Below are 24,010 nucleotides of genomic sequence, written 5' to 3'. Positions count from 1 at the left end.
AGCTGTTCTGGGAATTCCCCTGACTGTCAAGGTTTTCAACGTTCATACTGATCTGAAGCCACTACCCATGCGATAAACCTCTTGAATATTATTTTTGCTCACTGGTAATAATATGCTTTGATTCTCTCCTCTATATTATATGTAACCTCTTGAAGTGTGATTCTCCTTCAAGGGATTGCTCCCCCCAATAAGAAGTGGAAGTATTAAGTCTAACTTGAGTCCAATTCAGTGGGCTATTCTGCATTGTTCAACCCCCATTTCAATAGTTTTTCAAGATGCGGAGAGCTGCAGCGTGGCACGTGTCAGAGCACTTACAAGAATATCCGCCATACCACTTGAGATTGACTCATGCAGGCTCTGCCATATGAAAGCAAGCTGTAAGCTGTAAGCTCTAATCCACTAATCAGTGTAATTAATCAGCTATGGCTATGATCCAAAGGTGTGTTAAGATGAGGCAGTGCAGAGCCACACATGGAGCCAAAGCTGTTTTGTTGAGCTGTTGTAGCACTTCCCCAAGGCAATGATCAAGCTACCATTCAGTTTGTTGAAATATCTTGTCTCTTCAGCAGGGGAAGCTCTTTATAACAGAAACAGTAAGGTAAAGGTAAAGGGACCCCTGACCATTACGTGCAGTCGTGACCGACTCTAGGGTTGTGGCGCTCATCTCACTTTATTGGCTGAGGGAGCTGGTGTACAGCTTCCGGGTCATGTGGCCAGCATGACTAAGCCGCTTCTGGCAAACCAGAGCAGCGCACGTAAACACAATTTGCCTTCCCGCCTATTTATCTACTTGCACTTTGACGTGCTTTCAAACTGCTAGGTTGGCAGGAGCAGGGACCGAGCAACGGGAGCTCACCCCTTCACGGGGATTCGAACCACCGACCTTCTGATCAGCAAGTCCTATGCTCTGTGGTTTAACCCACAGCGCCACCCGCGTCCCTACAGAAACAGTAAGCAAGCACAATTCTGGCTGCACACATGTCACCTCTATGGATCACCACCTGAAGCTTTACTTACTGAAGCGGGAGGAGGTGGAAACCTCAAATTGATTATTTCCTCACAAGACAGCAGGCACTCTTTGAAATGTTTGTTGTTGCTTGGCTTCTGGGAACGAACATGGCTGCTTTACTTGCTTATAACTCTTCAGAAACTGAGGCTGGCAACAGGGCCTTCTTGGTGTTGGCACCAATTCTGTGGAATGCTTTCCACAGAGAGCAAGGCAGATGCAAGAGGCCAACTGAGGCAGGCAACCTCTGTTCCTGCATGCAGCTGCTGTGCGCTACCCCCCCCCGTTGCTGCTGCTGCATCAACAGTGGCTGCATGGCAGTACCAAACATGTACAGGATCATGCACCAAACAATGACTCGTTCTGACAATGGACCCTAGGAGATGTTGGGTCTAAAGCAGTGTTTCCCAAACAGGGGCCATATGGTTCCCTGGGCCCCCCACAGGATATTCCAAGGAGGCACAGGTGAAAATTGCATAAATGGGGGCCCATGGCTCAAGACTAGGGGGCCACAGAGGGAAGTGAGAAGTGAAGAAAAAGGTTGAGAAACGCTGGTCTAAAGAAAGGAAGGCATTGGGGGCAAAGTGGATTTGAAGAGTGTCTGTGCTAATATTGGTTTGCTGTAGTGGGAACAAATTTCACAGTAGTACACTGCTGAACTATAGTAAACGGTTAAACCACAGAACAAAACATGGGTGACCTGGTGTTGCTGGACAGCCCTGCAGGAGCACTGCCACACTGCAAGCAAAGCTTCTAGAGGGTTAAATGGCTGTGGATGTGTGGCTCACTGATCCTGAGCCACAAAAGGCTCAATGCGGCTAATGAGTGGGCCAGCCTTGACAACGAGATGCACCAGGCTCCAGTATTGTAGTCCTTAAGGCATGAATAGAGAAGCTGGCTTTTTCAGCTTTTTTTTTTTCATCTTGCTATAGTTACAATGAATTCTGCTGGCAAATAATAATAATAATAATAATAATAATAATAATAATAATAATAATAAACAATTTTATCATATATACCATGCCCATCTGGCTGAGTTGCCCTGGCCACTTTCCCCTGTTTAGGGAAGTTTTTAATGTTTGATGTTTTATTGCATTTTTAATATTTTGTTGGAAGCTACCCAGAGCGGCTGGGGAAACCCAGTCACATAGGCCAGGTATAAATAATAAATTGTTGTTGTTGTTGTTGTTGTTGTCATGCAGCTGATATTGCTTATTTCCTGTTGGGTAGGTAGGTACTTTTATTATTTTATGTTTTGTTTTTTCTCTGTTATATCACTGCTTTTGTATTGCTTACAGTATATATGAATGTCACTTGATTTACAGTGCAACCCTATACAAGTCTACTCAGAAGTAATTATTTTCATCTGAGCATATTCCTTTATAAGTGTACATTGACTATTAACCTTAATGCTGTATTTGTAAGCTTTTTTTTGTAAGGTTCTTTGATAAGAGAAAACAGGAGATAAATTATTAGAATAATAAACTAAAATAAGGAAGAAAGCGAGAGAAAGAAAAAGAGAGAGAGAGAGAGAGAGAAAGAAAGAAAGAAAGAAAGAAAGAAAGAAAGAAAGAAAGAATTGCTGATAACTTCCAAGCTGCAACACTTTGCTGATGGGGCAATGAGTAATTGTCTGGAGTCAATTGATATCAACAAGCTCAGTCTGAATTAAATCAAGGATGATTGATGTTTTATTCAGAAGCACTGAGAGACCACCAAATATTCTGAGATACTGAGGTAGGCAATGCTATTCAATGAAAACTATGCCCCCAATAAATATTGATGACTCCTTTCAAAAAAGAATTCCATACATGCTTGCTTCAGAATGAAAGCCATTGTTTCAGTTATTTTCCTTCTTTTTTAATATCTCAAGCTGGTAACTATACAGAAATCATTTTGAACTTCTGGGAATCAAAGAGCGCATGAGAAATGTGGGCATAGAAGGTAACAACATGAGAATCTTCCACCTTTCAGAGCTGTGAAACCATATATGAAATCTGTCCACCCTGGAAGGTTTTCAGAGACAGGGAAGGGCCTTCAGTAACAGGGGCCCTGATCCAGAAACCATAGTGGCTAACAGTGCAGTCACAAAACAGGCCCATTCTGAAGCACTGTGGAGTTCAGTGGAGCTTACTCCCATCTAAGTGTGGGACTCCAGAATAAGGCTGCAGACCTACAATATTTATGTGGGTGTAATTCCTGTTGAAATTAGGGTAATTTATAGCTCTGACCTGTGCATGTTAACACAGAAGCAAGCCCATTTTAAACCAACAGGAAGTTGTTTTATTTTTTAAAGGTTTATAAACCACTCACATAAAATATCAAAGCAGTGTGCAAAAAACTGAAATAAGCACCAAAAATAGCAGTAAAAAAGAAGAAGCAGCAATTAAAAATATCAGTCAGAAGAAGCTTGTTAAGTTGTGGGTGAACATATCAGACGGCACAGCGATTCTTCAAACAGCTCTTGTTTATTTACAGGCCAGAACAGAACTGAACTGAAGGGCTCAGCCAGCCTGCTTATATAGAGCTCCAGTACAACGTAACTGTAACAACTTTCTGTAACTATCCAATCACTGAACGTCACTTTCAATCCCTTATTTGCATATGTGGACCTGAGTAAAAACTATCTACAGTATCGCCCTGCTGGCCCAGGGTGAGAACTTCAGTACATAACAAAGCTTGGGTAACTAAATAAAGAGTAGTAGATGAATTTGGACAAATGGATGGATAGATGAAAAGAAGCCACTTGGGAAACTGATAAGGAAACAGCACTAGTTTCTCACCAGCATTTGCCACTCCCAGTTGCCGCTTGCCCCCAACAGCCAGGGAAAGGCGATTCTGTTTGTGTGGGGTCCTGATCTGGATCATGTTCCTGATCAGAGTCCCAAGCAGAAGCCGTTTTAGGGCAGCACAACCGCTGTGGCCACACTGGGCGCCATGCTGCAGGGGGCGCCACAACAAAGCTGTAGAACAGAGCACATGGCACAGAATGCTGCTGAAATTTGAGAGCCCAAAGTCCGCCGCTGTCCCAAGTGGCTGCTTTTCCTTCAAAATAGAAGTGGCAAACTTAAATATGCTTTTAAAAAATGTATGCGTAAGGAGACATAGTTCAGACCTAACTTTAGCTGTACCAGGCTGTTTTTTTAAATAGAGCATTAATAAAACATGGACTAGAATGGTACAGGTGAGAGATTTCAGTAAAAACTTATTTAATATTTTTGCTTGTGAGAAAGCTATCATTGTCTGTTTATATAAGTAGTACATAAACATGAGAAGTGGTGTATCTCTGCTCAGCTTGGAGGGTTCCACTTAGGCTGTCAGATCACATAAAGTCAGTCAGCAGAAACCCTGGGAAGCTTGCCAGAAAGGCAAAGCTGTGCTAGGAATATATAACACAATTTCTAAATAATTCTCACTAGGCTGACCTGGCGACCTGAAATCAGCAGAATCATGATCATCAGACCTATTGTGCATACTTTTTTTTGCAAGGGGTGCTTAAATATGTTTCTTGTGTTCGTAAAGGCTAGAATTCATATTCTGTTCATAAATTGCTCTCTTCTTTCGATCCTGCATTAACAATATTCACTGATAATATATTCCAGATTAAGGCAGCAACCGTGAACACTAGGAAGTAAGTCCCACTGAACACAGTAAAATGTACTTCTGTTGTGAGTGAGCATGCACAGGTTTGAGATAACATGATCATGACTTGTCCAAGGTATCTCAGTGAACCAGTGCTTCAGATGAGTGGTATTTTGTCTACTGGATACCACTGGATACCACTGGAGCTTGTTCTGCTATTTATGATTGGAAATTAGTCCAATGGCATAGGATTGTGCTGTGTAACTGATGCTACTAGTTGTGTGTGTGTGTGTGTGTGTGTGTGTGTGTGTGTAGATATAGATGATAGATAGATAGATAGATAGATAGATAGATGATAGATAGATAGGAGAGAGAGAGAGATGATAGATAGATAGATAGATGATAGACAGACAGATAGATAGATATGTACTACATCCCAGCAACAATGGTCAAAATTCACCAGCTAGGCTACTTCATTGGTTCTGTGAGCACACTAATACATAATGCAGCAAAAGGCTATTTTTTTGCATGTGAAATACACATGCTCCAACCTTATAGCAGAGATGGTAAACCTGTGTCCCTCCAGATTTTGTTGGACTACAATTCCCATCATCCCTGATCACTGTCTGTGCTGGCTAGGGCTGATATGAGTTGGAGTTCAACAACATCTAGAAGACACAGGTTCTCATTCCCTTCTCTGTAGTATAAGGCCTACACCCTCATATGGCTTTTGTTGCTCAGCAATGTCTCTTTCCTCTAAATAACAGCAGACAAAAGAAAAAAGTGAGTAGGGTACTCTTGCCTGTAGCTCCACTCCCACCCCTTAGTCACATCTCATAAGTACCTGGTGTGTGATGCTGCTTGTGGGCTTAGAGTAGGTGTGAAGAATCTCTGGCCCTCCAATTGCTGCTGAACTACAACTCCCATCAACCTTAGCATGCATAGCCGATGCCCAGAGGTGATGGAAGTTGTAGTTCAGCTACATCTGGAGGGCCAGAAGTTCCTCACACCTGGCTTAGAGCCTTGTGGGAGCCACTCCATGACTGCAGGCTAAGTAGATGGGAGAGCTACCCGTCGCTTCATCCTTGGCCGTATTTGCTTTATCCCACCTGGCCAGGTCTCATAATTCCTAAGGTCATAATTGCTTGTTTAGTGAAAATTGGACTGAAACCCCAGCCTGTTCATTGCATCCTTAATTGTGCTTTCTCTGTCCTAGGTATTTGAGTTAGATTGTTTAAAACTAATAATTAGCCTGCATTGGCTAGCTAGACATTGTTTTTGTCCAAAGATGCATGTGCCTTTTTTTAGCTGCCTGGAAATCTAGCAATCTTTTAAAACAGGCAATAACAGTAAGCAGCAGCTCCTCCTGTGACATCTAAAGCATGTGATTTTGCTAAGTGTAACTATCACTGACTTCTTCAATAGCTGGGATTGTCCATTAGCGCCAATGCCACTAACCCTAAATTACCCAATCAATATGCAGATTACACCAAGGACCTGGCAACTGGCAATCTGTGAGCTAAGACAATTTTGTCTGATCTTGGGACTAGTGGTAAAAGTTCAGCTTTTAAAAAGGCTTCTTGACTTTGCACATTATAGATTTTAAAAAAAACAACAGGAAACACAACTGCTCTATAAAAACTTGGCGTAGATTTACACAACTTGTAACTGGAGAATCTGAATACAGTATTACACAACTCACTAGCCTTAACTTGTGGCTTGCAGTGTGCTTAACAACTCAATTGTTTTAGCATTCCTGCAGGCAAGCAAAAAAGTGTGGACGTTTACCAAGTCCCTGATGGGCCACCATACATGGCTGATAGGTCACAAGTTATGCAAGCCTGAGTTAGATATTCTCTTAATAGCCTGATCCCTCTAATTGCTAACCTCACAGGGTTGTTGTCTCTGTGGCACAAAGTCACATCCTAACCCCAGTTACCTGGGAGTAAGCCACGTTGAATTAAATAGGACTTACTTTTGAGTAAGACAGGGTTTGGGTTGCACTATTAGGCGCACAGACCAAACAAGCACATGAAGTCAATATACAGGTTGGATTGAAATTTATAGTATGATCACCAAAGCCTATTTACAACTAGGTAGCTCTGCAAATCTAGGAGATGAACAAGTAGCTAAACTTTAAAAGAGTGTGTGAGTTCTCTGGGCCCATGTGAATGTAACTGATCCAAGTTAGTATGGCTTTTGTCGGGCAGCAATTTTTCTGATCCCAGAGGCCAGAAGATGTTGACCTTTTATCTTTCCCCACACCCTTTTGGTGAAATGTTTAATTATCTGCCATCCTATATATAATTTTTAACATAATACTAAACATACTTCTGGTGCATAATTGTGCAAATATGAGGATAAAAGACTTAGGAAAATGCTTTCTGGCATTTGAGTGTCCTGTAGAATAGTAATTAAAACAAGGTTCTTGTGCAAGCTGTGGTGTCTGCCGTTAGCAATTTGGGTTTAGCAAAATTATTAATCCAGAATCAGGCAAGGAGACAAAACCATCATCTTTCTTCAAAAATGGCAGTTCCATAGAACAGAGGTGTGTGCAAAAGGAGGAAGCCTAATATTTTGAAATGTGCCACTACAAGGTCACATGTTTGTCCATCCACCTGCATATTTGACCTATTTGGCTCCCTTTGTTTAAATTCAGTCAGAGCAAGCAGTAAAGAGCTCTTAATGTTTCGGTCTACTGCAGGTGTTGAGAAGCAAGAACAAGGACAGAAGCACATGTTGGCAGAAAGTTCTTTATCCTCCCTTCCCTTCCCTTTCCCTTTTGAGGCTCTAGCCAAAGCTCTCTGATCCTTATCAGCAGCTTGCAGAGCCCTTCGGATGAAGTCATCCAGGAAGTTTAATCAACCCCATATCATTGTCACTACATCCTAGACATTTGTGTAGTAGAACTCTGCCTGCCACAGTGATCTAACTTACGACACCAGCCAGAACATCTGTTTAAAAACTTACTACATCCAGGCACATGTGCCTTTGACTGAGTTGCTTATTCCCTCTCATAATAATGTTGCAAAGCATCAGCCGTGTAGAAGAGAATATAAGCAATGAACATTTAACAGAACATTGTCTGTATTCTAGCCTTTGGTTTAACATATTCCATGCGCACTTTAGGGAAGGCACTACATTACTCACATACTTTGCATTAAGAAGCTTTCACATTCAATTCCGGGCACCACCAATTAAAAGGATCAGGTGATGAAAAGACCTCTGAGACCCTGCAAAGTTTCTGCCAGTCAAGAGTAAGCACTGGGCTGGAGGGACAAGAGGTCTGACCTGCAATATAAGGCAGCTTCCTATGTTCCACATTCTGTAAAGGTGCCCTTTACGTGTTTGCATAATTATAATAGGTAAAAAAAAGGGTAAAGGTAAAGGACCCCGGGACGGTTAAGTCCAGACTAAGGCGATGATGGGGTGCAGCGCTCATCTCACTTTTCAGGCCAAGGGAGCCGGCATTTGTCCACAAACAGCTTTCCGGATCATGTGGCCAGCACGATTAAACCGCTTCTGGTACAACGGGACACTGTGATGTGTGCCAGAGCACACAGAAATGCTGTTTACCTTCCCGCCACAGCAGTACCTATTTATCTACTTGCCCTGCTGTGCTTTCGAACTGCTAGGTTGGCAGGAGCTGGGACAGCGGATTTGAACCGCTGATCTTCCAATCATCAAGCCCAAGAAGCTCAGGCACCTTTGCACAGTTATAATATTTGGTTGTTATCCTTATTAAGTTATTTCTCCCCCACCCGTGGGTCAGTGTGATCACTACCAATGCCCCTTTCTGATAAATAAATTGAAGCCCTTCAGATTCTTCTCTTGGACATTGTTTATATCTGGAAGCATCATCAGGAACAACTCAAACTGTGGATCAGCACAGAAGGGAAGCCAGCGATTGAAATATTCATACCGCTGGTTCGCTTATTAAATTATGCCTTAGCATGAACATACAAGCATGAGGGTTCTCAGAGATGAGATTGTGGCCACTTTACTCCTCCCCTGTCTTTCTACTGCTGCACTGCAGAGAGTGAAGCCATGGTTTGGTTTCGTGTGGTGTGTCTTCCAAAGCCAGTAGTTTGCCTCCTGCAGACAAACCGTGGAGTATACCCCCAAGAGCAAACCTTGGTTACCTCTTGTGGTCTGGAGCAAGACAAACCATGAGTTTGGATTTGGATAAGATGATAAGCTGAGCCACAGCAGCACAGCAGCATGAAGACTAGGGGAGGAGCTCTCCTTTTCAGAAGCTCACGTTTATGCTAAGCCATAGTTTGGCCTAGTGCTAAGTACAAGCCAGCTCATAGTTTAATACTACTCTTAAGTTTGAAATACAATTTGCATGGTACTTTTTTCTCAGTGGTGAAGTTATGTGACAGCTGAGAAATTTCAACTTCATCTAAAGTGAGTGACATTTTATGGCCGCAATGAATTCCATATTTTATTTCACAGCAGTGAAAGAGACTTCCATGCTGGGTATAGATAACTAGAAGTGCCTCTGATCTCATAAAATAATAAGTAAAATGTCAAGGAACTTAACAATCAACACATCATTTTCCTCCTTACTTTCCTGCTACTGCATAACGTTAAGCAATGCATCATTAAACCAAATAAATGTAAATGTCTGAGAGGAAAATCTTAGTAAGGTTTGACAGTCCCATGATAGTTGATCATGTGGAGCTTAAATATGTAATCCTCCATATTTAAGGAGGATTGCCTCTGTAGGACATCAAATGAAAGCAAGTAAATGAAAATAATAAAATATATATAATATGACATTAGGCTGACCTAGATTCAGTCATGGTTTCAGTAGACTTTAGTTAGCCAGGTGCTTTAAATTGTAGATGTTTAGAATCGTGTTCTGTTCTGTTTCAATATTTTGGGGCTTTTGTTTTGTCTTGGAGTATTTTTGTTATGCATATTGGTGATTTTAAATTGTTGTGTGAATTAATTTTCTTTAAACTGTTGTATACCATTTTGTAGAAATAAAGCATCACATAACATCCCTTTGTTTTCAGTGGGTTTCCTCTAAGCACAACTAAGTCTGGATCCACTCCCAAAGCAATACTTGTTTTTATGACTGTAACTGTGTTTTACTTATCTTAGTAACTCTACATTGTAATGTTAAAACTTGCCTTGGGACCTTATGGTGAAAGACAAGTAAGAAATCTAATGCTGATGCTGATAATCACCATCATTTTAACTTTTGAATTGTCACACACCACCCTGAGTGGCGTGAGATTCCAGGAGCATACCCAGGGTTTGCTTTCCTTTATGGTAAAGGTAAAGGGTAAAGGGACCCCTGACCATTAGGTCCAGTCGTGGCCGACTCTGGGGTTGTGGTGCTCATCTCGCTTTATTGGCCAAGGGAGCTGGTGTACAGCTGGTCATGTTGCCAGCATGACTAAGCCGCTTCTGGAGAACCAGAGCAGCGCACCGACCTTTATGGTACATGGTTTATTTACACATATATGCAACCTGAGCCTACAATGGAAAAGCTCACAGCATTAACACCCCAAAAAGGTCTTGCTTTTCCAATAGCCACTGCTTTGGATTCAAACAGAAATCAGTCATGGTCCTGACCCTCTGGCTTCCCAGCCTGCTGCTCTGATTCCAGGTCACATGACTACACTCTCCACTCTTGCATTTGTGTTCCTAACTACCAGGGAGTTTGAGGGAGGTGGGCCCCACCCATTTGTCCTCTGGCACAGAACCACTTCATTTGATCCCTTAATAGCCCATTACATAGGCCAGGGGTCTGCAAACTACGGCCCCCAGGCATAGGGGATCAGGCCTGCCAGGGTTCTAAATCTGGCCCACCTGGCCATTTAAAAACCCACCGCGAAGCTGAGACTCTTGGCAATGTCGACGGGAGGAAGAGGCTGAGGGGCGATGGCTCAGCCAGTGAAACTCCACGCCTGGTTTACCTCAGTGCGGGCACATCTCTGCCAATCAAATGCCGCATGGTGCTGAGGTAAAGCAGCCGTGGCGTTTTATTGGCAGAGCTGCTGCTGTTTGGTTTCTTCTTCCCGCCGCCGCCTTGGTGCTCCTGTGGCTGTTGCCGCTCTGCTGGAGGACAGCTGGCCTGGGCTAGGGCTCAGTGGGGCTGCAGCTGCTGTGCTCCCATTGGTGGCCAACGTGATGATGGAGGCTGATGAGGCCGGTGGCGAAGTGCCCCAGGCAGCGGCCTTCACCTCCAGGGAGCAGGAGGACAAAGGGGCAAGAACGCCCGCAAGGGGCGGCAGCTTCAGGTAAGGAACCAGCTTGTCCTTGTCTCCGTCTCCATGCTCCTTGAAGAGGTGCACTGGGCAGTGTGCTCTTGGCCAGCTCCTGAAGGCTCCCGGCTTCCGAGGTGCCCAGCTCCCACGAGCACGCCAGCCCACTCTCCAAAACTTCCTGTCCGGCCCCCGACAGTGTCTGAGGGACAGTGAACTGGCCCCCTGTTTAAAAAGTTTGAGGGCCCCTGGCCTAGGCTATCACCTCACCAGGGAGCTAGTCTAGCTCTTCCAGGAATTTGAATCCTGGAATCCAGGAATTTGAATCCTTGCTTGCTAGTTTGATTTTCTGTCTCTGTCTGTTTCTTCTTCATCATTCTCTAGCTGTATCCCCTCTCAGTTAACCCCTCCTGCCTCAGAATTTCCAGTCAGAATGGACTTTCCGGCTCAGATTCTGTCTTTGCACCTGCCTCTTGGTTTTTAAATTGACTATCCTGCCGTTGTGCTCCAGTACTTCATCCAGCCTCAGTCCCAATTGTACTGGATCTTGCACTTCATCAGTCTTTCAAATGTTCAGCTGCCTACGGGCCAGTGCTGACAGCTGATATATGTGCAGGCTTTTCCTATAGTTACTATCTGCCAAAGTGGTTGTGTCAGGAGGTTCTAAATCAATGGCTGAAGCAAACAGCTAAGTGGCTAGAGTGTAGCAAAGGTCAATATGACCAAACAAAAACGGCAAAACCTAGGCATTTTGATATACAAGAGTAAATATATTCTGAACACTTAATTGGTATCGACTAATTAGTGCTTTTAGTGCATAAAGTTAGGGAACTGGCACACTAGAACAACAAAGTACACTGTTTATGCAACATATTTAATGGGGATTCCATTGATTATTGTTATTTTCTCATATTAGGCACCTTAGGAAGTTTTGCATGTTGATGGGGCTCACCAGTAGCTTTTTGTTGTATCTATAGGAAAACACAAATGGGACGCGGGTGGCGCTGTGGGTAAAACCTCAGCGCCTAGGACTTGCCGATCGCATGGTCGGCGGTTCGAATCCCTGCGGCGGGGTGTGCTCCCGTCGTTCGGTCCCAGTGCCTGCCAACCTAGCAGTTCAAAAGCACCCCCGGGTGCAAGTAGATAAATAGGGACCGCTTACCAGCAGGAAGGTAAACGGCGTTCCGTGTGCTGCGCTGGCTCGCCAGATGCAGCTTGTCACGCTGGCCACGTGACCCGGAAGTGTCTGCGGACAGTGCTGGCTCCCGGCCTATAGAGTGAGATGAGCGCACAACCCTAGAGTCTGGCAAGACTGGCCCGGACAGGCAGGGGTACCTTTACCTTTACCTTATAGGAAAACACAGCTTAATTTTCTTTTTTTGAAATTAAGCCTGAAATGGGATTTAAGGCCTGATCAGTTTCCATAGAACTGAGAAAAAGCATTAGCTTGCTGGGGGAGAGTTCTTGTTTATACCTTACTGGGCCAGGAGGTGCATTTTTGCTACTGAACACCTGTCAGGTCTTACAACAAGAGCTGTGCTGTGCAAAATATATCTGGATTCAGCAAACTAGCCTTTGTTATGTGTGGGAGCAGAAGGGGGGGGGGGAACCTCCACATCATCTTTTCAGTTGTCACGGAAGCCAGAAAGGCCTATTGTTCCTTGCATTACAGTTTTGGTTTTTACACTGAAAGTAATCACCCAGGAGTGCCTGGGGCTCTGTTGGGCTGAATGCGCACTGGCTGCCCTCAGTGGAAACACAAGTACCTTGCTGATTACTGATGTTTTAACAATTGCTGGCTCTAGTGAGAACGATACAGCTGTCTGATGACGGGAAATGTCGGAAGCCTATGGCGGGTTGTCTCCCAATAAGTGTGATTGACCTTGAGGGCTATTTGCATCCTGTTCTAGATGGCTGCCTTAACTGGGTCATAGTCGAACATCCCACGTAGAACAGGAAAGGCAACTTGATAGCCCTCTTTTGTGAATTGTTCCCAGCAACATTTTAATCTGCTCAAAAACTACAGGCAATACAGTTGCTGCTTTTATCAGCTACATTGTTCTCCTAATACCTAGTGAGAACAAGATAGGACTGGATCATTCTGTCGGAAGGCTTAAATTGTGCAGTGCCTTACTTGAAACAGCTTGTTTAATAATGGAGCTTAGATTTGCGAGCTTTTTGACTTCAAACTTCTTTAGAATGCAGATTTTGTTTTATCTCTTCTTTTTCACTACTGAATGAAAGAAGATTTGAAATCACGGAATGTAGACATGAGGATTTTTTTGTTTTGTTAACATTACAAGAGGCGGGGGGAACATAATCATATTATAGGCTTGTCCTACCTAATTTCCTGTTTGCAGCTGATGTAACAGTGCATGTTCACAACTTGGGAAGGGTGACTCTCGCATGTGACTCTTGATAATCCCAGACAATTTTTAATGTGGGGCCCAACATTTAATGTAACACTGCATTCAGTATGTCTGAAAAGTAGGGAAATGTATATCTGTCTTCAGACAAATCCGTCAAGTGGTGTTGGCATTTACATGTGGATGTCACGGTTCACCATTTTGGACATTATTTATAAAATATGTATTGTTTTGTGGGTGTGTTTTATAGCTATATGTATAGATATAAGAGAGGGGGGTACAACATTAAAAATGAATGCGCAGTACAACATGCGGATAAAAGGCTAGATAAAAGTACTACCTACATTAGAAATGAAGTAGTGAGGTTTAGGACCTAAGCCTGGGGGTAAGGCCAGGCGTGGCCAGACTTGCCCCTCCAGATGTTTCGGGACTACAATTCCCATCATCCCTGACCACTGGTCCTGTTAGCTAGGGATGATGGGAATTGTAGTTCCAAAACATCTAGAGGGCCAAGTTTGGCCATGCCTGGGGTAAGGCAATAAGGCTTTGGCCATGCTGCTTAAACTTTACTCAAGCACTTGATCACAAGATGAATCATGACCCCCCCCCCCAGTTAACATGCTTTAGAATTGCCCTTCAGTCAAAGAGACAAATTCATACCAGCAAACCACTTGGGGGCTCATCTATACAGTTGCAAAGAAAACGTTTTAAGTGTTTTTTAAAGTGCAACATACAATGTGACACTAGATGTCGATGGTGAACCTTATGGAAAATTCAACATATTTTTAAAAACGCTTTAAATTTTTTTAATCAGAAAGGTTTTTATATGTGTCTAGAGTCCACCTGGGATAGCCACTGCTGGTTGTGGTAGTGAATGTTAAATGACACTGTTGTTGTTTTTTCTTTGTTTTTCACAAAGATTGGTTTGCACAACGGGTTTCTTCCTCCTACCCTAAACAGAAGTCAACACCAGACCTTTTCAGTGGATTTGCATATGCTGAGATCAGGGCCGGATTTAGGTTTGATGATGCCCTAAGCTACTGAAAGTAATGGGGCCCTTTATGTGTGATATTTTAGGGAGCAGGCTAGCAGACGGGGTCCATTACTTACATCATAGGAGCCTACACAACACAAAACCCTGTTGCTGTATGTAGGTTATATTTTATTTGTTTTTTATCTTATATTTTGGAAATGTACATCCAGTTGTTTTTTTCTTTAATTTTTTGGGGGGCCCCGAAGAGAGTGGAGCCCTAAACTTTAGCTTGTTTAGCTTATACGTAAATCCGGCACTGGTTGAGATAACTCATCCAGAAATATTTTCAGATATGTTGTGGTATGATCTGGAGTAGAATGGAATCATAGGATACGTTGGGCACATGAAGATCTCTTGAAGAGGTCAACTCATTCAGAATAAAACTCTTTGAAGCTACACTGGACTACTTGCACAGACTGAAACAGTCCAGAGATGTGCACAGTTAACTAACTCTGTGCACTCAGTGGAGCTTTAAACTTATTTTTCTTTCAAAAGGAGGTTCCTGCTACCTCCTGTTCCCCTCCTTGTGTTGACTGGCAACCCACACATTATGAACCTTGGGAGAGTGTTAAAGGCTGTTTACAGGTTAGCAAGGAGGGTCTACCTTTAAAATAAGTCAAAAGACATGTGAGATAATGGAAATGACTGTGGTATTTAAAAAAAAACACCCCTCAATTAATTATGGAACTATACAATTCTATAGGTGAAAAACATAGCAGTGGGATCTTTCATATATGTGTCTTGTGAGTTAGCAAATGAACGACCTATTTATTGAAAGTGTTATATTCTATTACACATTTAAAAGAGCATTCCATACTTGTTTTTATGACAGTGAAGACAGCATTTCAACCAAGCAACACAGGTGGGACAAATATTAAGCTATGCTGTCTGATTCATTATAGGAACACCTGCAGCAACTCTGCCTCACTGACTTCACACATTGTCAACAATTCTTACCATAAAAACCTATTTTGGGGAGTTTATATGGCTGCATCTATAATTTGCTTTAGGCTTCGATGACACTTGTGAAATGTGTGGGAAGAAACTACAGTGCTGGTTTGCTTTTTCCCTAACTAATGTTCTGACTATTTTGACTTTGTGAAAACCAAACAGAAAAATGAAGTGAACTTATTTTGGGATTGGGAGTTAAGACTTATGACCGCAATATGAAATTTAGCAAAATAAGAGTTTATAGTCTGGTTCAATTGTATTTGGATTAATTCATATTTGAATAATGCTATTGTTAATTATCATTGTTTGTTTACTTGTGCTTTTTACCATGTAGGTCTCAAAGCAGCATAGAACAATAAAATATATAATATAAAAAATTTAAAACATAAATTAAACCTCCAAAATTTAAAACCTCAAGGATTTAAAATAGAAAAAAAATGTTTAATTGGCAGTATCTCAAAGGTTTAAAGAAATCTAGTTATTAGAAGCTTCATGATTTACTATTAAAAAGGACTTTTGCATATACTTTATAGCCAACTGAAAGAAATCTTACAACATTTGCTTGTGGTTGTGCAATGTATGTATGTAATGCAAAATTCCTGAGGAATATGTATGTACTATGCACAAGGTAATGTGTATTGCGCTTTCTTCAAATTCATGATAGCATGATAAACACACATTGCTGAGGAGCTCTTTATGGTTTTGGCTCCTGTAGTGCTTGAAGCCTTCACATTTCTACTAGTAGATAGTCACAGTTGACCTAATTCAGCCTTGACAATTGCTGATATAGGCAGTTGGAGGAGCTGTCCGAGGTAGGCGTGGGCGGCACCATTTTGTGGTGGTTCCAGTATTACTTGGATGAACATTTCCACAGGGAAATGCTTGGGGAGGGAAGCGGGTGGTGCTGTGGGTTAAACCACAGAGCCTAGGACTTGCCGATCAGAAGGTCGGCGGTTCGAATTCCCGCAACAGGGTGAGCTCCCGTTGCTCGGTCCCTGCTCTTGCCAACCTAGCAGTTTGAAAGCACGTCAAAGTGCAAGTAGATAAATAGGTACTGCCCTGGCGGGAAGGTAAACGTGCGCTGCTCTGGTTCGCCAGAAGCGGATTAGTCATGCTGGCCATATGACCCGGAAGCTGTACGGCCAATAAAGCGAGATGAGCACCACAACCCCAGAGTCGGCCACGACTGGACTGTTCAGGGGTCCCTTTACCTTTACCTTTAATGCTTGGGGAGGGCTCTTTGGGCCTTCAACATGGGGTTCCTCAGGGCTGGATTTTATTATGTATTTTGTGTTCTCATTTTGTATTTATATGTTGTGAACTACGCTGGATCTTTGGATGAAGAGTGGTAGACAAATAATAACAATAACAACAATAATTAATAAGGGAGCCTGTCACCTCTGCTTCTTGACTGGAGATGGCATTAGCAATGTATCTGAGTGCATGAGGGAGAACAGTAGCAAATCAGTCCTGAGACTACAGATGGAATGACGCAGAGGTTTTTTTGGCCTGCTAGAAAACTAATGGGGGAACAGGATTTGTTGGACTGTTAATGCTGTGAACCCTCCATCTTCTGCTTAGCCTTGTTAATATCAGCAGAGGGACCACACCTAACTCCCCCCCCTCCAGAGTCGCTCCTTATATTATGATGAGTATGATGGGAGCATTTTAACTACCTGCAAAAACAAGGGGGGGGGGACAAAGCTACAAAGAGGAAGCCAAATAAAATTCAAGAAGAATGCAGGAGAGCACTGAACATATTAGGATATGAGGAGATAAAACAAATATTTGGATGGAGCTTCTGCAGCTTTTGTATTATTAAACACATCTACCATTTAGAAAGCCTTCTCTTTCACATGCCTGAGCTTTCTGAAATTCCCAAGGAATCCAGCTGAGTCTACTTCAATGCCTTTCCTGAAGGCAGACTGTCAAATTGCTATTCTTCTTATAGAACAGGTGGTGTTAAAGTGTGGCTGAGGGAGGCAAATGTACACCTTGAAGAGTTTTATTTTGTTTCTCGCTCAAGGGACCATTTCAAGGTCGGTATCAAATCTGAGAATATTTTTTGTTTCCTAAGCTGCATTGCCAATATGACTATTTTTGTCTATGCATAAGGACACAATCCTGACTCAATACAAACGATGATAAAAAATATAACATTTTAAAGGATCTATGCCAGCAACAAAAGCACGTGGAGTTCATTTCCTATAGCTGTTTTTTTTCAACAATCACTTGAGTTGTTAAAAGCCAAGGTATCTGAGCTTTCTTTCACCTGAAACAGAGAAGTCTCTAGATATCATTGTTTAATTTAAGGCATTTCTATTCTGCCCTTCAATTCAAGGTTGGGAAGAAAAGCTTTAAAAAACTTATGAGTCTCTCCTCAAGGTTCAAAAAAAAAAAAAAAAACTTTCCATAGCTCTCCTTTTGTAGCTTTCAGATCTCGTGGTTTCATATTTTTGACTGCTAGACTGTTTCATATTTTTGACTGCTAGACTGGGATCCAAGTGAGAATAACTGCAATGAGGGACTGAACTGTATGCCTCTCCCACCCACTAAGTTTCAGAAGGATGCACAAAGATCTACACTCAACTGCTCAAATATTTCCTGTGATGTTTTCTGTCCTTCCCGAAATAATACATGGCTATGAGATGGACAATTCTCTACCCCATCACACTTCTTCTTACACAGAAGCATAGCTGCCTCATACCAAGCCAGAATATTGCTCCATCTAGCTTAACATTGACTATATTCATTGACAGTGGCCCTCCAGAGTTTAAGGGAGAAGTCGCTCTCAGCACTACCTAAAGATGTTTGGGAACTTCTGCATGTAAAGCAGGTGCTCCACATACAGAAGGTTAGCCAAAGTGACTTTAAAAGTTTTCAAATTTGACCCGTACTTTATTATTCTTTTTACTGAAACCAGTGGGATCTGAAACCGATTAAACTGGACTGAATTACTCCCAAATGTTTTAAGTCATTAAGTCATCCCTGTGTTGCCATATTTAGAAGACTGCACGCTTTTGCTCAAGATTGTGTGATATGGAGTAGTAACTACTCTTGATTGGTAGTCGCAATCACTCATGTAATTCAAAGTGCCCACCCTTTATCCATAAGAACGTGGGGGCGAGGGGATTTATTTTTATTACTCCTTGCCCATGGTGGATGTGAGCAAAGCAGAAATGAAAATTGTTTAGATGGAGGTCACTGATGTTTGCTAAGTAACCATGAATATTATTCGTTAAGGTTTGGATTATAAATCCTCTGGGCAAGAGACATGGGATGTTTGTATTCTGTATGAGATCAAATATGTTGGGGGCACTCAATAATAGTGTCCACAAATACAGTTTTGCAGATGAAACACAGCTGTCTTTGATTTCCTAACAGGCAGGCAGAAAATTAAAAAGGAATTGTATTGACTTTCGCAATTATTATCTTAAACAGTCCAACAGCTGGCACACCCTAGAGAAACAAGCTGATTTGGTACCCAAGAAACAAATGGAATCACCATGTACTACAAACAATTGCATGTATTACAAACAATTGCTTAGTGCTGTCCCCATGTTATCAAATGCATTGAAAGATGGATCAGGTGCTTCTTGGCCTCCTACTGTTTTGCCTTGGAGAAATGTATTGTTCTGTCCCCATAAGAGTGAGGCCATGAACAATTGCCTGGGGCAACCCGCATTCGTTGCAGCTAACCAATGCTCTAAAACTGAATCTTCTATAGTGTTAATACATTGCAGCTGTGTATCCATCCTCATTCCTGACTTTCTTTTGAAATTATACAGATGTTGTACTTTTTTCCTCCTTCATCGCAAAATGATGGCACTTAATCATTGCATTTGGATTATGCTCCACAACATATGGTGTGCCGAATCTAATTTTAATTAATTTAAAGAAATATTAGGAGCAGGAGTGCACATAAACATTGTCAGAGATTTTCTGTAGCATTCCCCTCTGCTTGAGTGGCAAGCTATTATTTAAAGTTGTGAATCTGTAGAAGGTGAACAGTGACTTATATCACTGCCAGTGCCGGACTTAGGGGTCTCAAATTTCAGCAGCGTCCCGTGTTACGCCAAAATTTGGAGCTCCCCTGCCTCTCGTCTTCCATTCTATGTTGCAACTGAAGCCATTGAGTCTCTGTGGCCAGTGCATCCGAACCAGTCACGCTCCCCCAAATCTGCCTCTGATACTGCAGCAAAAGCATCAAACGCACATCTGGCTGTGCAGGTGGTTTGCCCCTGTCCACACACAACTGAAATGCACGTATCTAATATATCACATATATCAAATAAGGTTCCAAACCCACAGAAGAACAAATAAGAAACTCACAGAAAATCACTCAGGAGCCATGAATCTAATTTTGCAAGTGAAAACTGTTTTGCTGTGGAACTGACGGGTGCTTCAAAAGTGTCTGTGATATGGCATGGTAGAAGAACAGCTGTTGAAAGCGAAATGAAACTCTAGATTTCTACTGGGCTCATTCATGTTCCTTGTGTAAGCTTAAGCAGCTCTTTGGATCCTGGCTGCAACTGGCTGTGCTGCGTTGCTGGCAGGTGCCATGGCAAACTGCCTGTTAGGCCAAGCCAAATGAAAATGTGTGCTGGCCTGTGTTTCTTATGGAGTCTCTTATGTTAATCAGCCCTGCAATTTAAAAGCTGGCCTTTCCCCTGAAGATTCCCCCCCCCCGCTTATATCCCAGGGATAGATTGATGCTGGATGTTGACTAGGCATCATCTTTGGGACCCAACACTAGCATCTTTGGGGTGGTGCTGCTGGTGGCTTTTCAATGGGAAAATAATACAAGGAAATAATGAGTTAAAGATTCTTCTTAGGCCATAGCAGTATTTCTGATCTAAACCAGCGACACCCACCAGTTGATTTTTGTAAAAGGATAATGGTATGAAAGAAAAAGCATGTGCTTTTTAAAGTATAAGTGCTTAAAATAACATGCGGTTTGGCCCTCAATTTCATGACCCATAAGGAAATATATATGCATATAGAGGACCAAACAGCACAATTGAAAAACCAGTCTTAACATTGTATTCACACAGCCTATGCATTTTACATCTCAACTTGGATCATGCACCTATTGAACCCCTGATTTATTTCTAGGAGTTTTGTGTGTGTAGTACACGTTTTCAGATCCTTAGAAAACAAATGGTTAGCTTGTCTCAACACAGAGCATTTCTTCAGTTTAACCTTGATCTGCAAGGGGGGCAAGGCAGTATATTAGCAACGGCATTTTTATGACACAGAAGCAGAGATGCCCAATAAAAGTGTTAACAGCTTTAATTTCCCCAAGGAGACATAACAACCCCAACCCTTTCCTCTAATTTGTTAAAATGACAATATTATTGGTGACGTGAGCCAATATTTGTAGCTGAAGTACAGCAGATCCTGCGGTCAAAGCAGTTTTCTTGTTTAGGCCAATGTTCTTTTCAGATATATTAAAACAACAGCGACAATGCAGGACTGTGGCTAGAGATCGAGTCACATATTTCAAAAATTGAAAAAACACAAACACAAAAACCCAGCTTGGATTTTAATCTTAGTTCATTTTACTCTTAGTTCATTTTACTCTTTGTTTAAAACCAAAATGTACAAACAAACAAAAACACACACACACAGAAGATTAATAAACGCAAAGGCAGAACTTAACAGAAGCATTCTGTACTTACATTATTCCTGGAAAGAAGGAGGTACAGTTGCTCTGTGTTGGTGGAACAGCCACTATATCCAGTGGTTGCTTTGCCTGGGAGGGGAAAGACACACAACCAGAAAATACAAAATAAAAATAAAAATCAGAAGCATAATGGGCATCTTCCCAGAATGCTTGGAAACTATACCAGTGTCCACCAATCAGGAACTGTGCTAGCAATTATACCCACATCACCCATAAATGCCAGAAGCCAATGAACTTATTATAATGGGGATGTGCCCTCAATCCATCCCCTGTATAACAACATACATGATGCCACAGCTCCTCCCATCAGCCCCAGTGGCACAACCAGCAATAACCCTGTTGCTACTAGTCTCCAGGTATCCTTCCAGGCAAATGTTCAAATCCCACTATCTTCCTCACAACCACTGTTTTGGAGCACAACCCTCCATAACGGGAGTATCATATAGTAGAGCATCCACATTGAGTAGAGTGTTTGTACAGAGCATATACAACACACACACCGGACATAGTAATGTAGGAAGTTGCCTTATACTGAGTCAGGCCATTGCTCTATCAAGTGCAGTATTGTTTACACTGGCAACAGCTTGCCAGGATTTCAGACAGGATTCTGTCCTGTGGGGTGGGTTTTAATAGCTAGGAGAGGCATATATGAATTGCAATCTATCCCTCTAGGTGCCCACATGTGTGAGTTGAACACAGTTTATAGACTCATCCTTGGCAGCAAAATTAAAATATAGGAATTAGGATGTAAAGCCTTCTTCCTCCCCTCTAGCTCCATAGGGACAAGATCAGATTTTCAAAAAGGTCTACTAGCCCTATCAGGGCAATGATTTCAGTGATTGATAGGAAGTTTTGGAGGAAAAACAAGGGTGCCAATTTGGAGAAAAGATTAGAACTCATCCCTCCATTCTCCTTTTCACCTATTGAACTTGATAGACTGGTATAATGCAATACAATATGAATTTTAAAGGTCTGCCTCTTACATGTACCACTTTACTGGTGTTGTCTCTCAAGCAGTGGGCCAGGAACCAGCTGTAGACCTTGGGCTACTTTCAGGCTAACTTTGTTGCCAGGTGCCTCTCACTTAGAATCACAAAACTGTGGAGTCGCAAGGGACCACAAGGGTCATCTAGTCCAACCCCCTTCAATGCAGGAATTTTTTGCCCAATGTGGGGCTCAAACCCACAACCCTGTGATTAAGAGTTTGTCTGCCCTGCCCCTCTGGCCTTTTGGTTGGGTCAGTGCCAGCACCAGCCACTCCTTGCATGTTGAGTAAAGTTAGCCAGGAGACAGAGAAAAGGTCAAAGGTCTCCCTCCATTATTTCATCCTGAAATTGTAAGTGGCAACAGTTTGTTGTAGCATATGTGTATATGCAATACATATGTACATAACAGAAAGTTGTTAGAAAATGGGAACTGTACCATATTGTTAAACCATTTCTACGGTTGTTGTTATAGACTGAATTTGTACCTAGTTACGAACTTACAAGTCAGCTATTGGGCTGGCACAATAACACGTGCCTCAACTGGGACCTAGTTCACCCGTGAGTGTACTAAATTTTGTTAATCTCAGAACATTAAGGGAGAGCCGTTTTGCCTTACGATAAACATTTATTGTTCAACAAATTTGTTGACAACATAAAAAATGTGAAAATGGGCTTGCCGGATTGATGGGAGGTGTGGATATTTAAGACATGGCATTCGCTGCTCATGTGCCTTGTTTACCAAGCATCAGCTAGAGAGGGATGAGCGGCACATTCTGGATTCCATTAGTAAAACTTGCTCATTATTATTTTTTAATGGAAATAATCCAGCAAAGTGAACATTGTTATTATTTATTTCAGAACATACTTCGGGCAAGACACCTAATTTGAAGTCTCCTGTGTGATTTCCTTAGAAGCGAAACGGGGGTGGGTGAGTGGAAGCACCCTTGCAGTGGCCCCTAAGGTGCCTGAAGGAGCGTTTGGGCAGGAATAGAAAAAGAGGGAGAGGTTTCAGGTAAAACAGCACGTCGTGACTATTGTGTCCGCCCCTTTTCAGGTTACCTGGACTTTTGTTTGTCCCCGTCATAGCCAGGCGGCGAGAGGAACGAGAGAGAAGGGGAGGGAGGGGAAAGTGGCGGGGTAAAGCGCGCCAGGCTCCTGCCGCATTTTCCTGCACCTGTGCGACCAAGACTTCCCGCCCGGGCCTACCTCGGCTGGGGGCAGCGCAATTTGAGGAGCAGGCAGGCGTGTTTCCTCCCTGCCCCCTTCCCAAGCCCAGAAGGGAGGCGGGGGACGCCGCTACTGCTCTGACAGCTACGAACGCCTTCGCCTGCAAGGCGCGCTTTGCATAACAAGCGAAAGGTGTGTGTGTGTGTGTGCGCGCGCGCGCGCGCCAGCGGGCTTGAGTGAGGCTGCTGAGAGGCAGGAAGAGGGACGCGGCCGGAGCGAGCAAGCGAGGGAGGGAAGGAGAGAGAGAGAAGGGGGTGTCTCCTCGGGAATGTAGCATGCATGGCTGGGGGCTCCGTCAAGATGCAGCCCCTGTGTGACAGGGCCGACTCTCTGCTCATCGGCAAGAGCTCCGCCGGCGCCAGAGACCAGGAGCAGCAAGTGCAGCTGCGGCAAAAGCTGAGGGAACTGCCGGCGCTGCTCCGGAGCGGACTCACGCTGCGGAGGAAGAGCTCAGCCGCCGGGGGCCGGGTAAGAGTGTGTGCCCGCGCGCGTGTGTGTGTGTATGTGACCGGCCATATGCCTCCCAAGGTAGGGGATCTGCCCTGCAATTGGGAGTTAAGCCCCCACCCCCACCGGCCTCCACAGGGCAAAGCCTTGGGGAGTTTTCTCCGTGCGCAGGCTTTGCACTTTGCAGGGGGGTATGCAATGGCAACGCGGCGCGCGAGACACTTACACACATAAAAGAATGGGATTGGGCAACGGTGAAGCTGCAGCCCTATATATATTGGCACCCTTGCGCAAATCTCGTTAAAGTCTGTGGAATATGCACAGTATTTGTGGCGATTCTGGGGCCTTGAATTCCCAAACATGCTGAAGTTAAAGAGAGTTAACGTCCTGTAGTTGTGGTCGCGGGTTGGAAGGAGGCCTTGCGCTATATGGTATTCTGGCTGTGGACAGAAAAGGAAGAGTAGAGGAAGCCACTGGCTTATCTGAGGAATGATTTACTCAAGAG

General features: G+C 43.1%; 1 protein-coding gene across 1 annotated transcript in view; it reads left to right on the top strand.

Moving 5' to 3' along the window:
• The first annotated feature begins 22,848 nt into the window (after nucleotides 1-22,848).
• The window catches only part of RAPGEF5 (Rap guanine nucleotide exchange factor 5), a 137,366-nt gene continuing 136,204 nt past the window's right edge, over nucleotides 22,849-24,010 (top strand). The window contains exon 1 of the mRNA XM_053410445.1: nucleotides 22,849-23,526. Within this exon, the coding sequence (XP_053266420.1) occupies nucleotides 23,338-23,526 (189 nt within the window). The 5' untranslated portion in view covers nucleotides 22,849-23,337. The remainder of the gene's footprint in view (nucleotides 23,527-24,010) is intronic.

This window comes from Podarcis raffonei, chromosome 12 (assembly GCF_027172205.1).
Source record: "Podarcis raffonei isolate rPodRaf1 chromosome 12, rPodRaf1.pri, whole genome shotgun sequence".
Lineage (NCBI taxonomy): Eukaryota > Metazoa > Chordata > Lepidosauria > Squamata > Lacertidae > Podarcis > Podarcis raffonei.
Note: the sequence above shows the minus strand (reverse complement) of the source record. Positions and strands in the feature narration are given on the sequence as shown.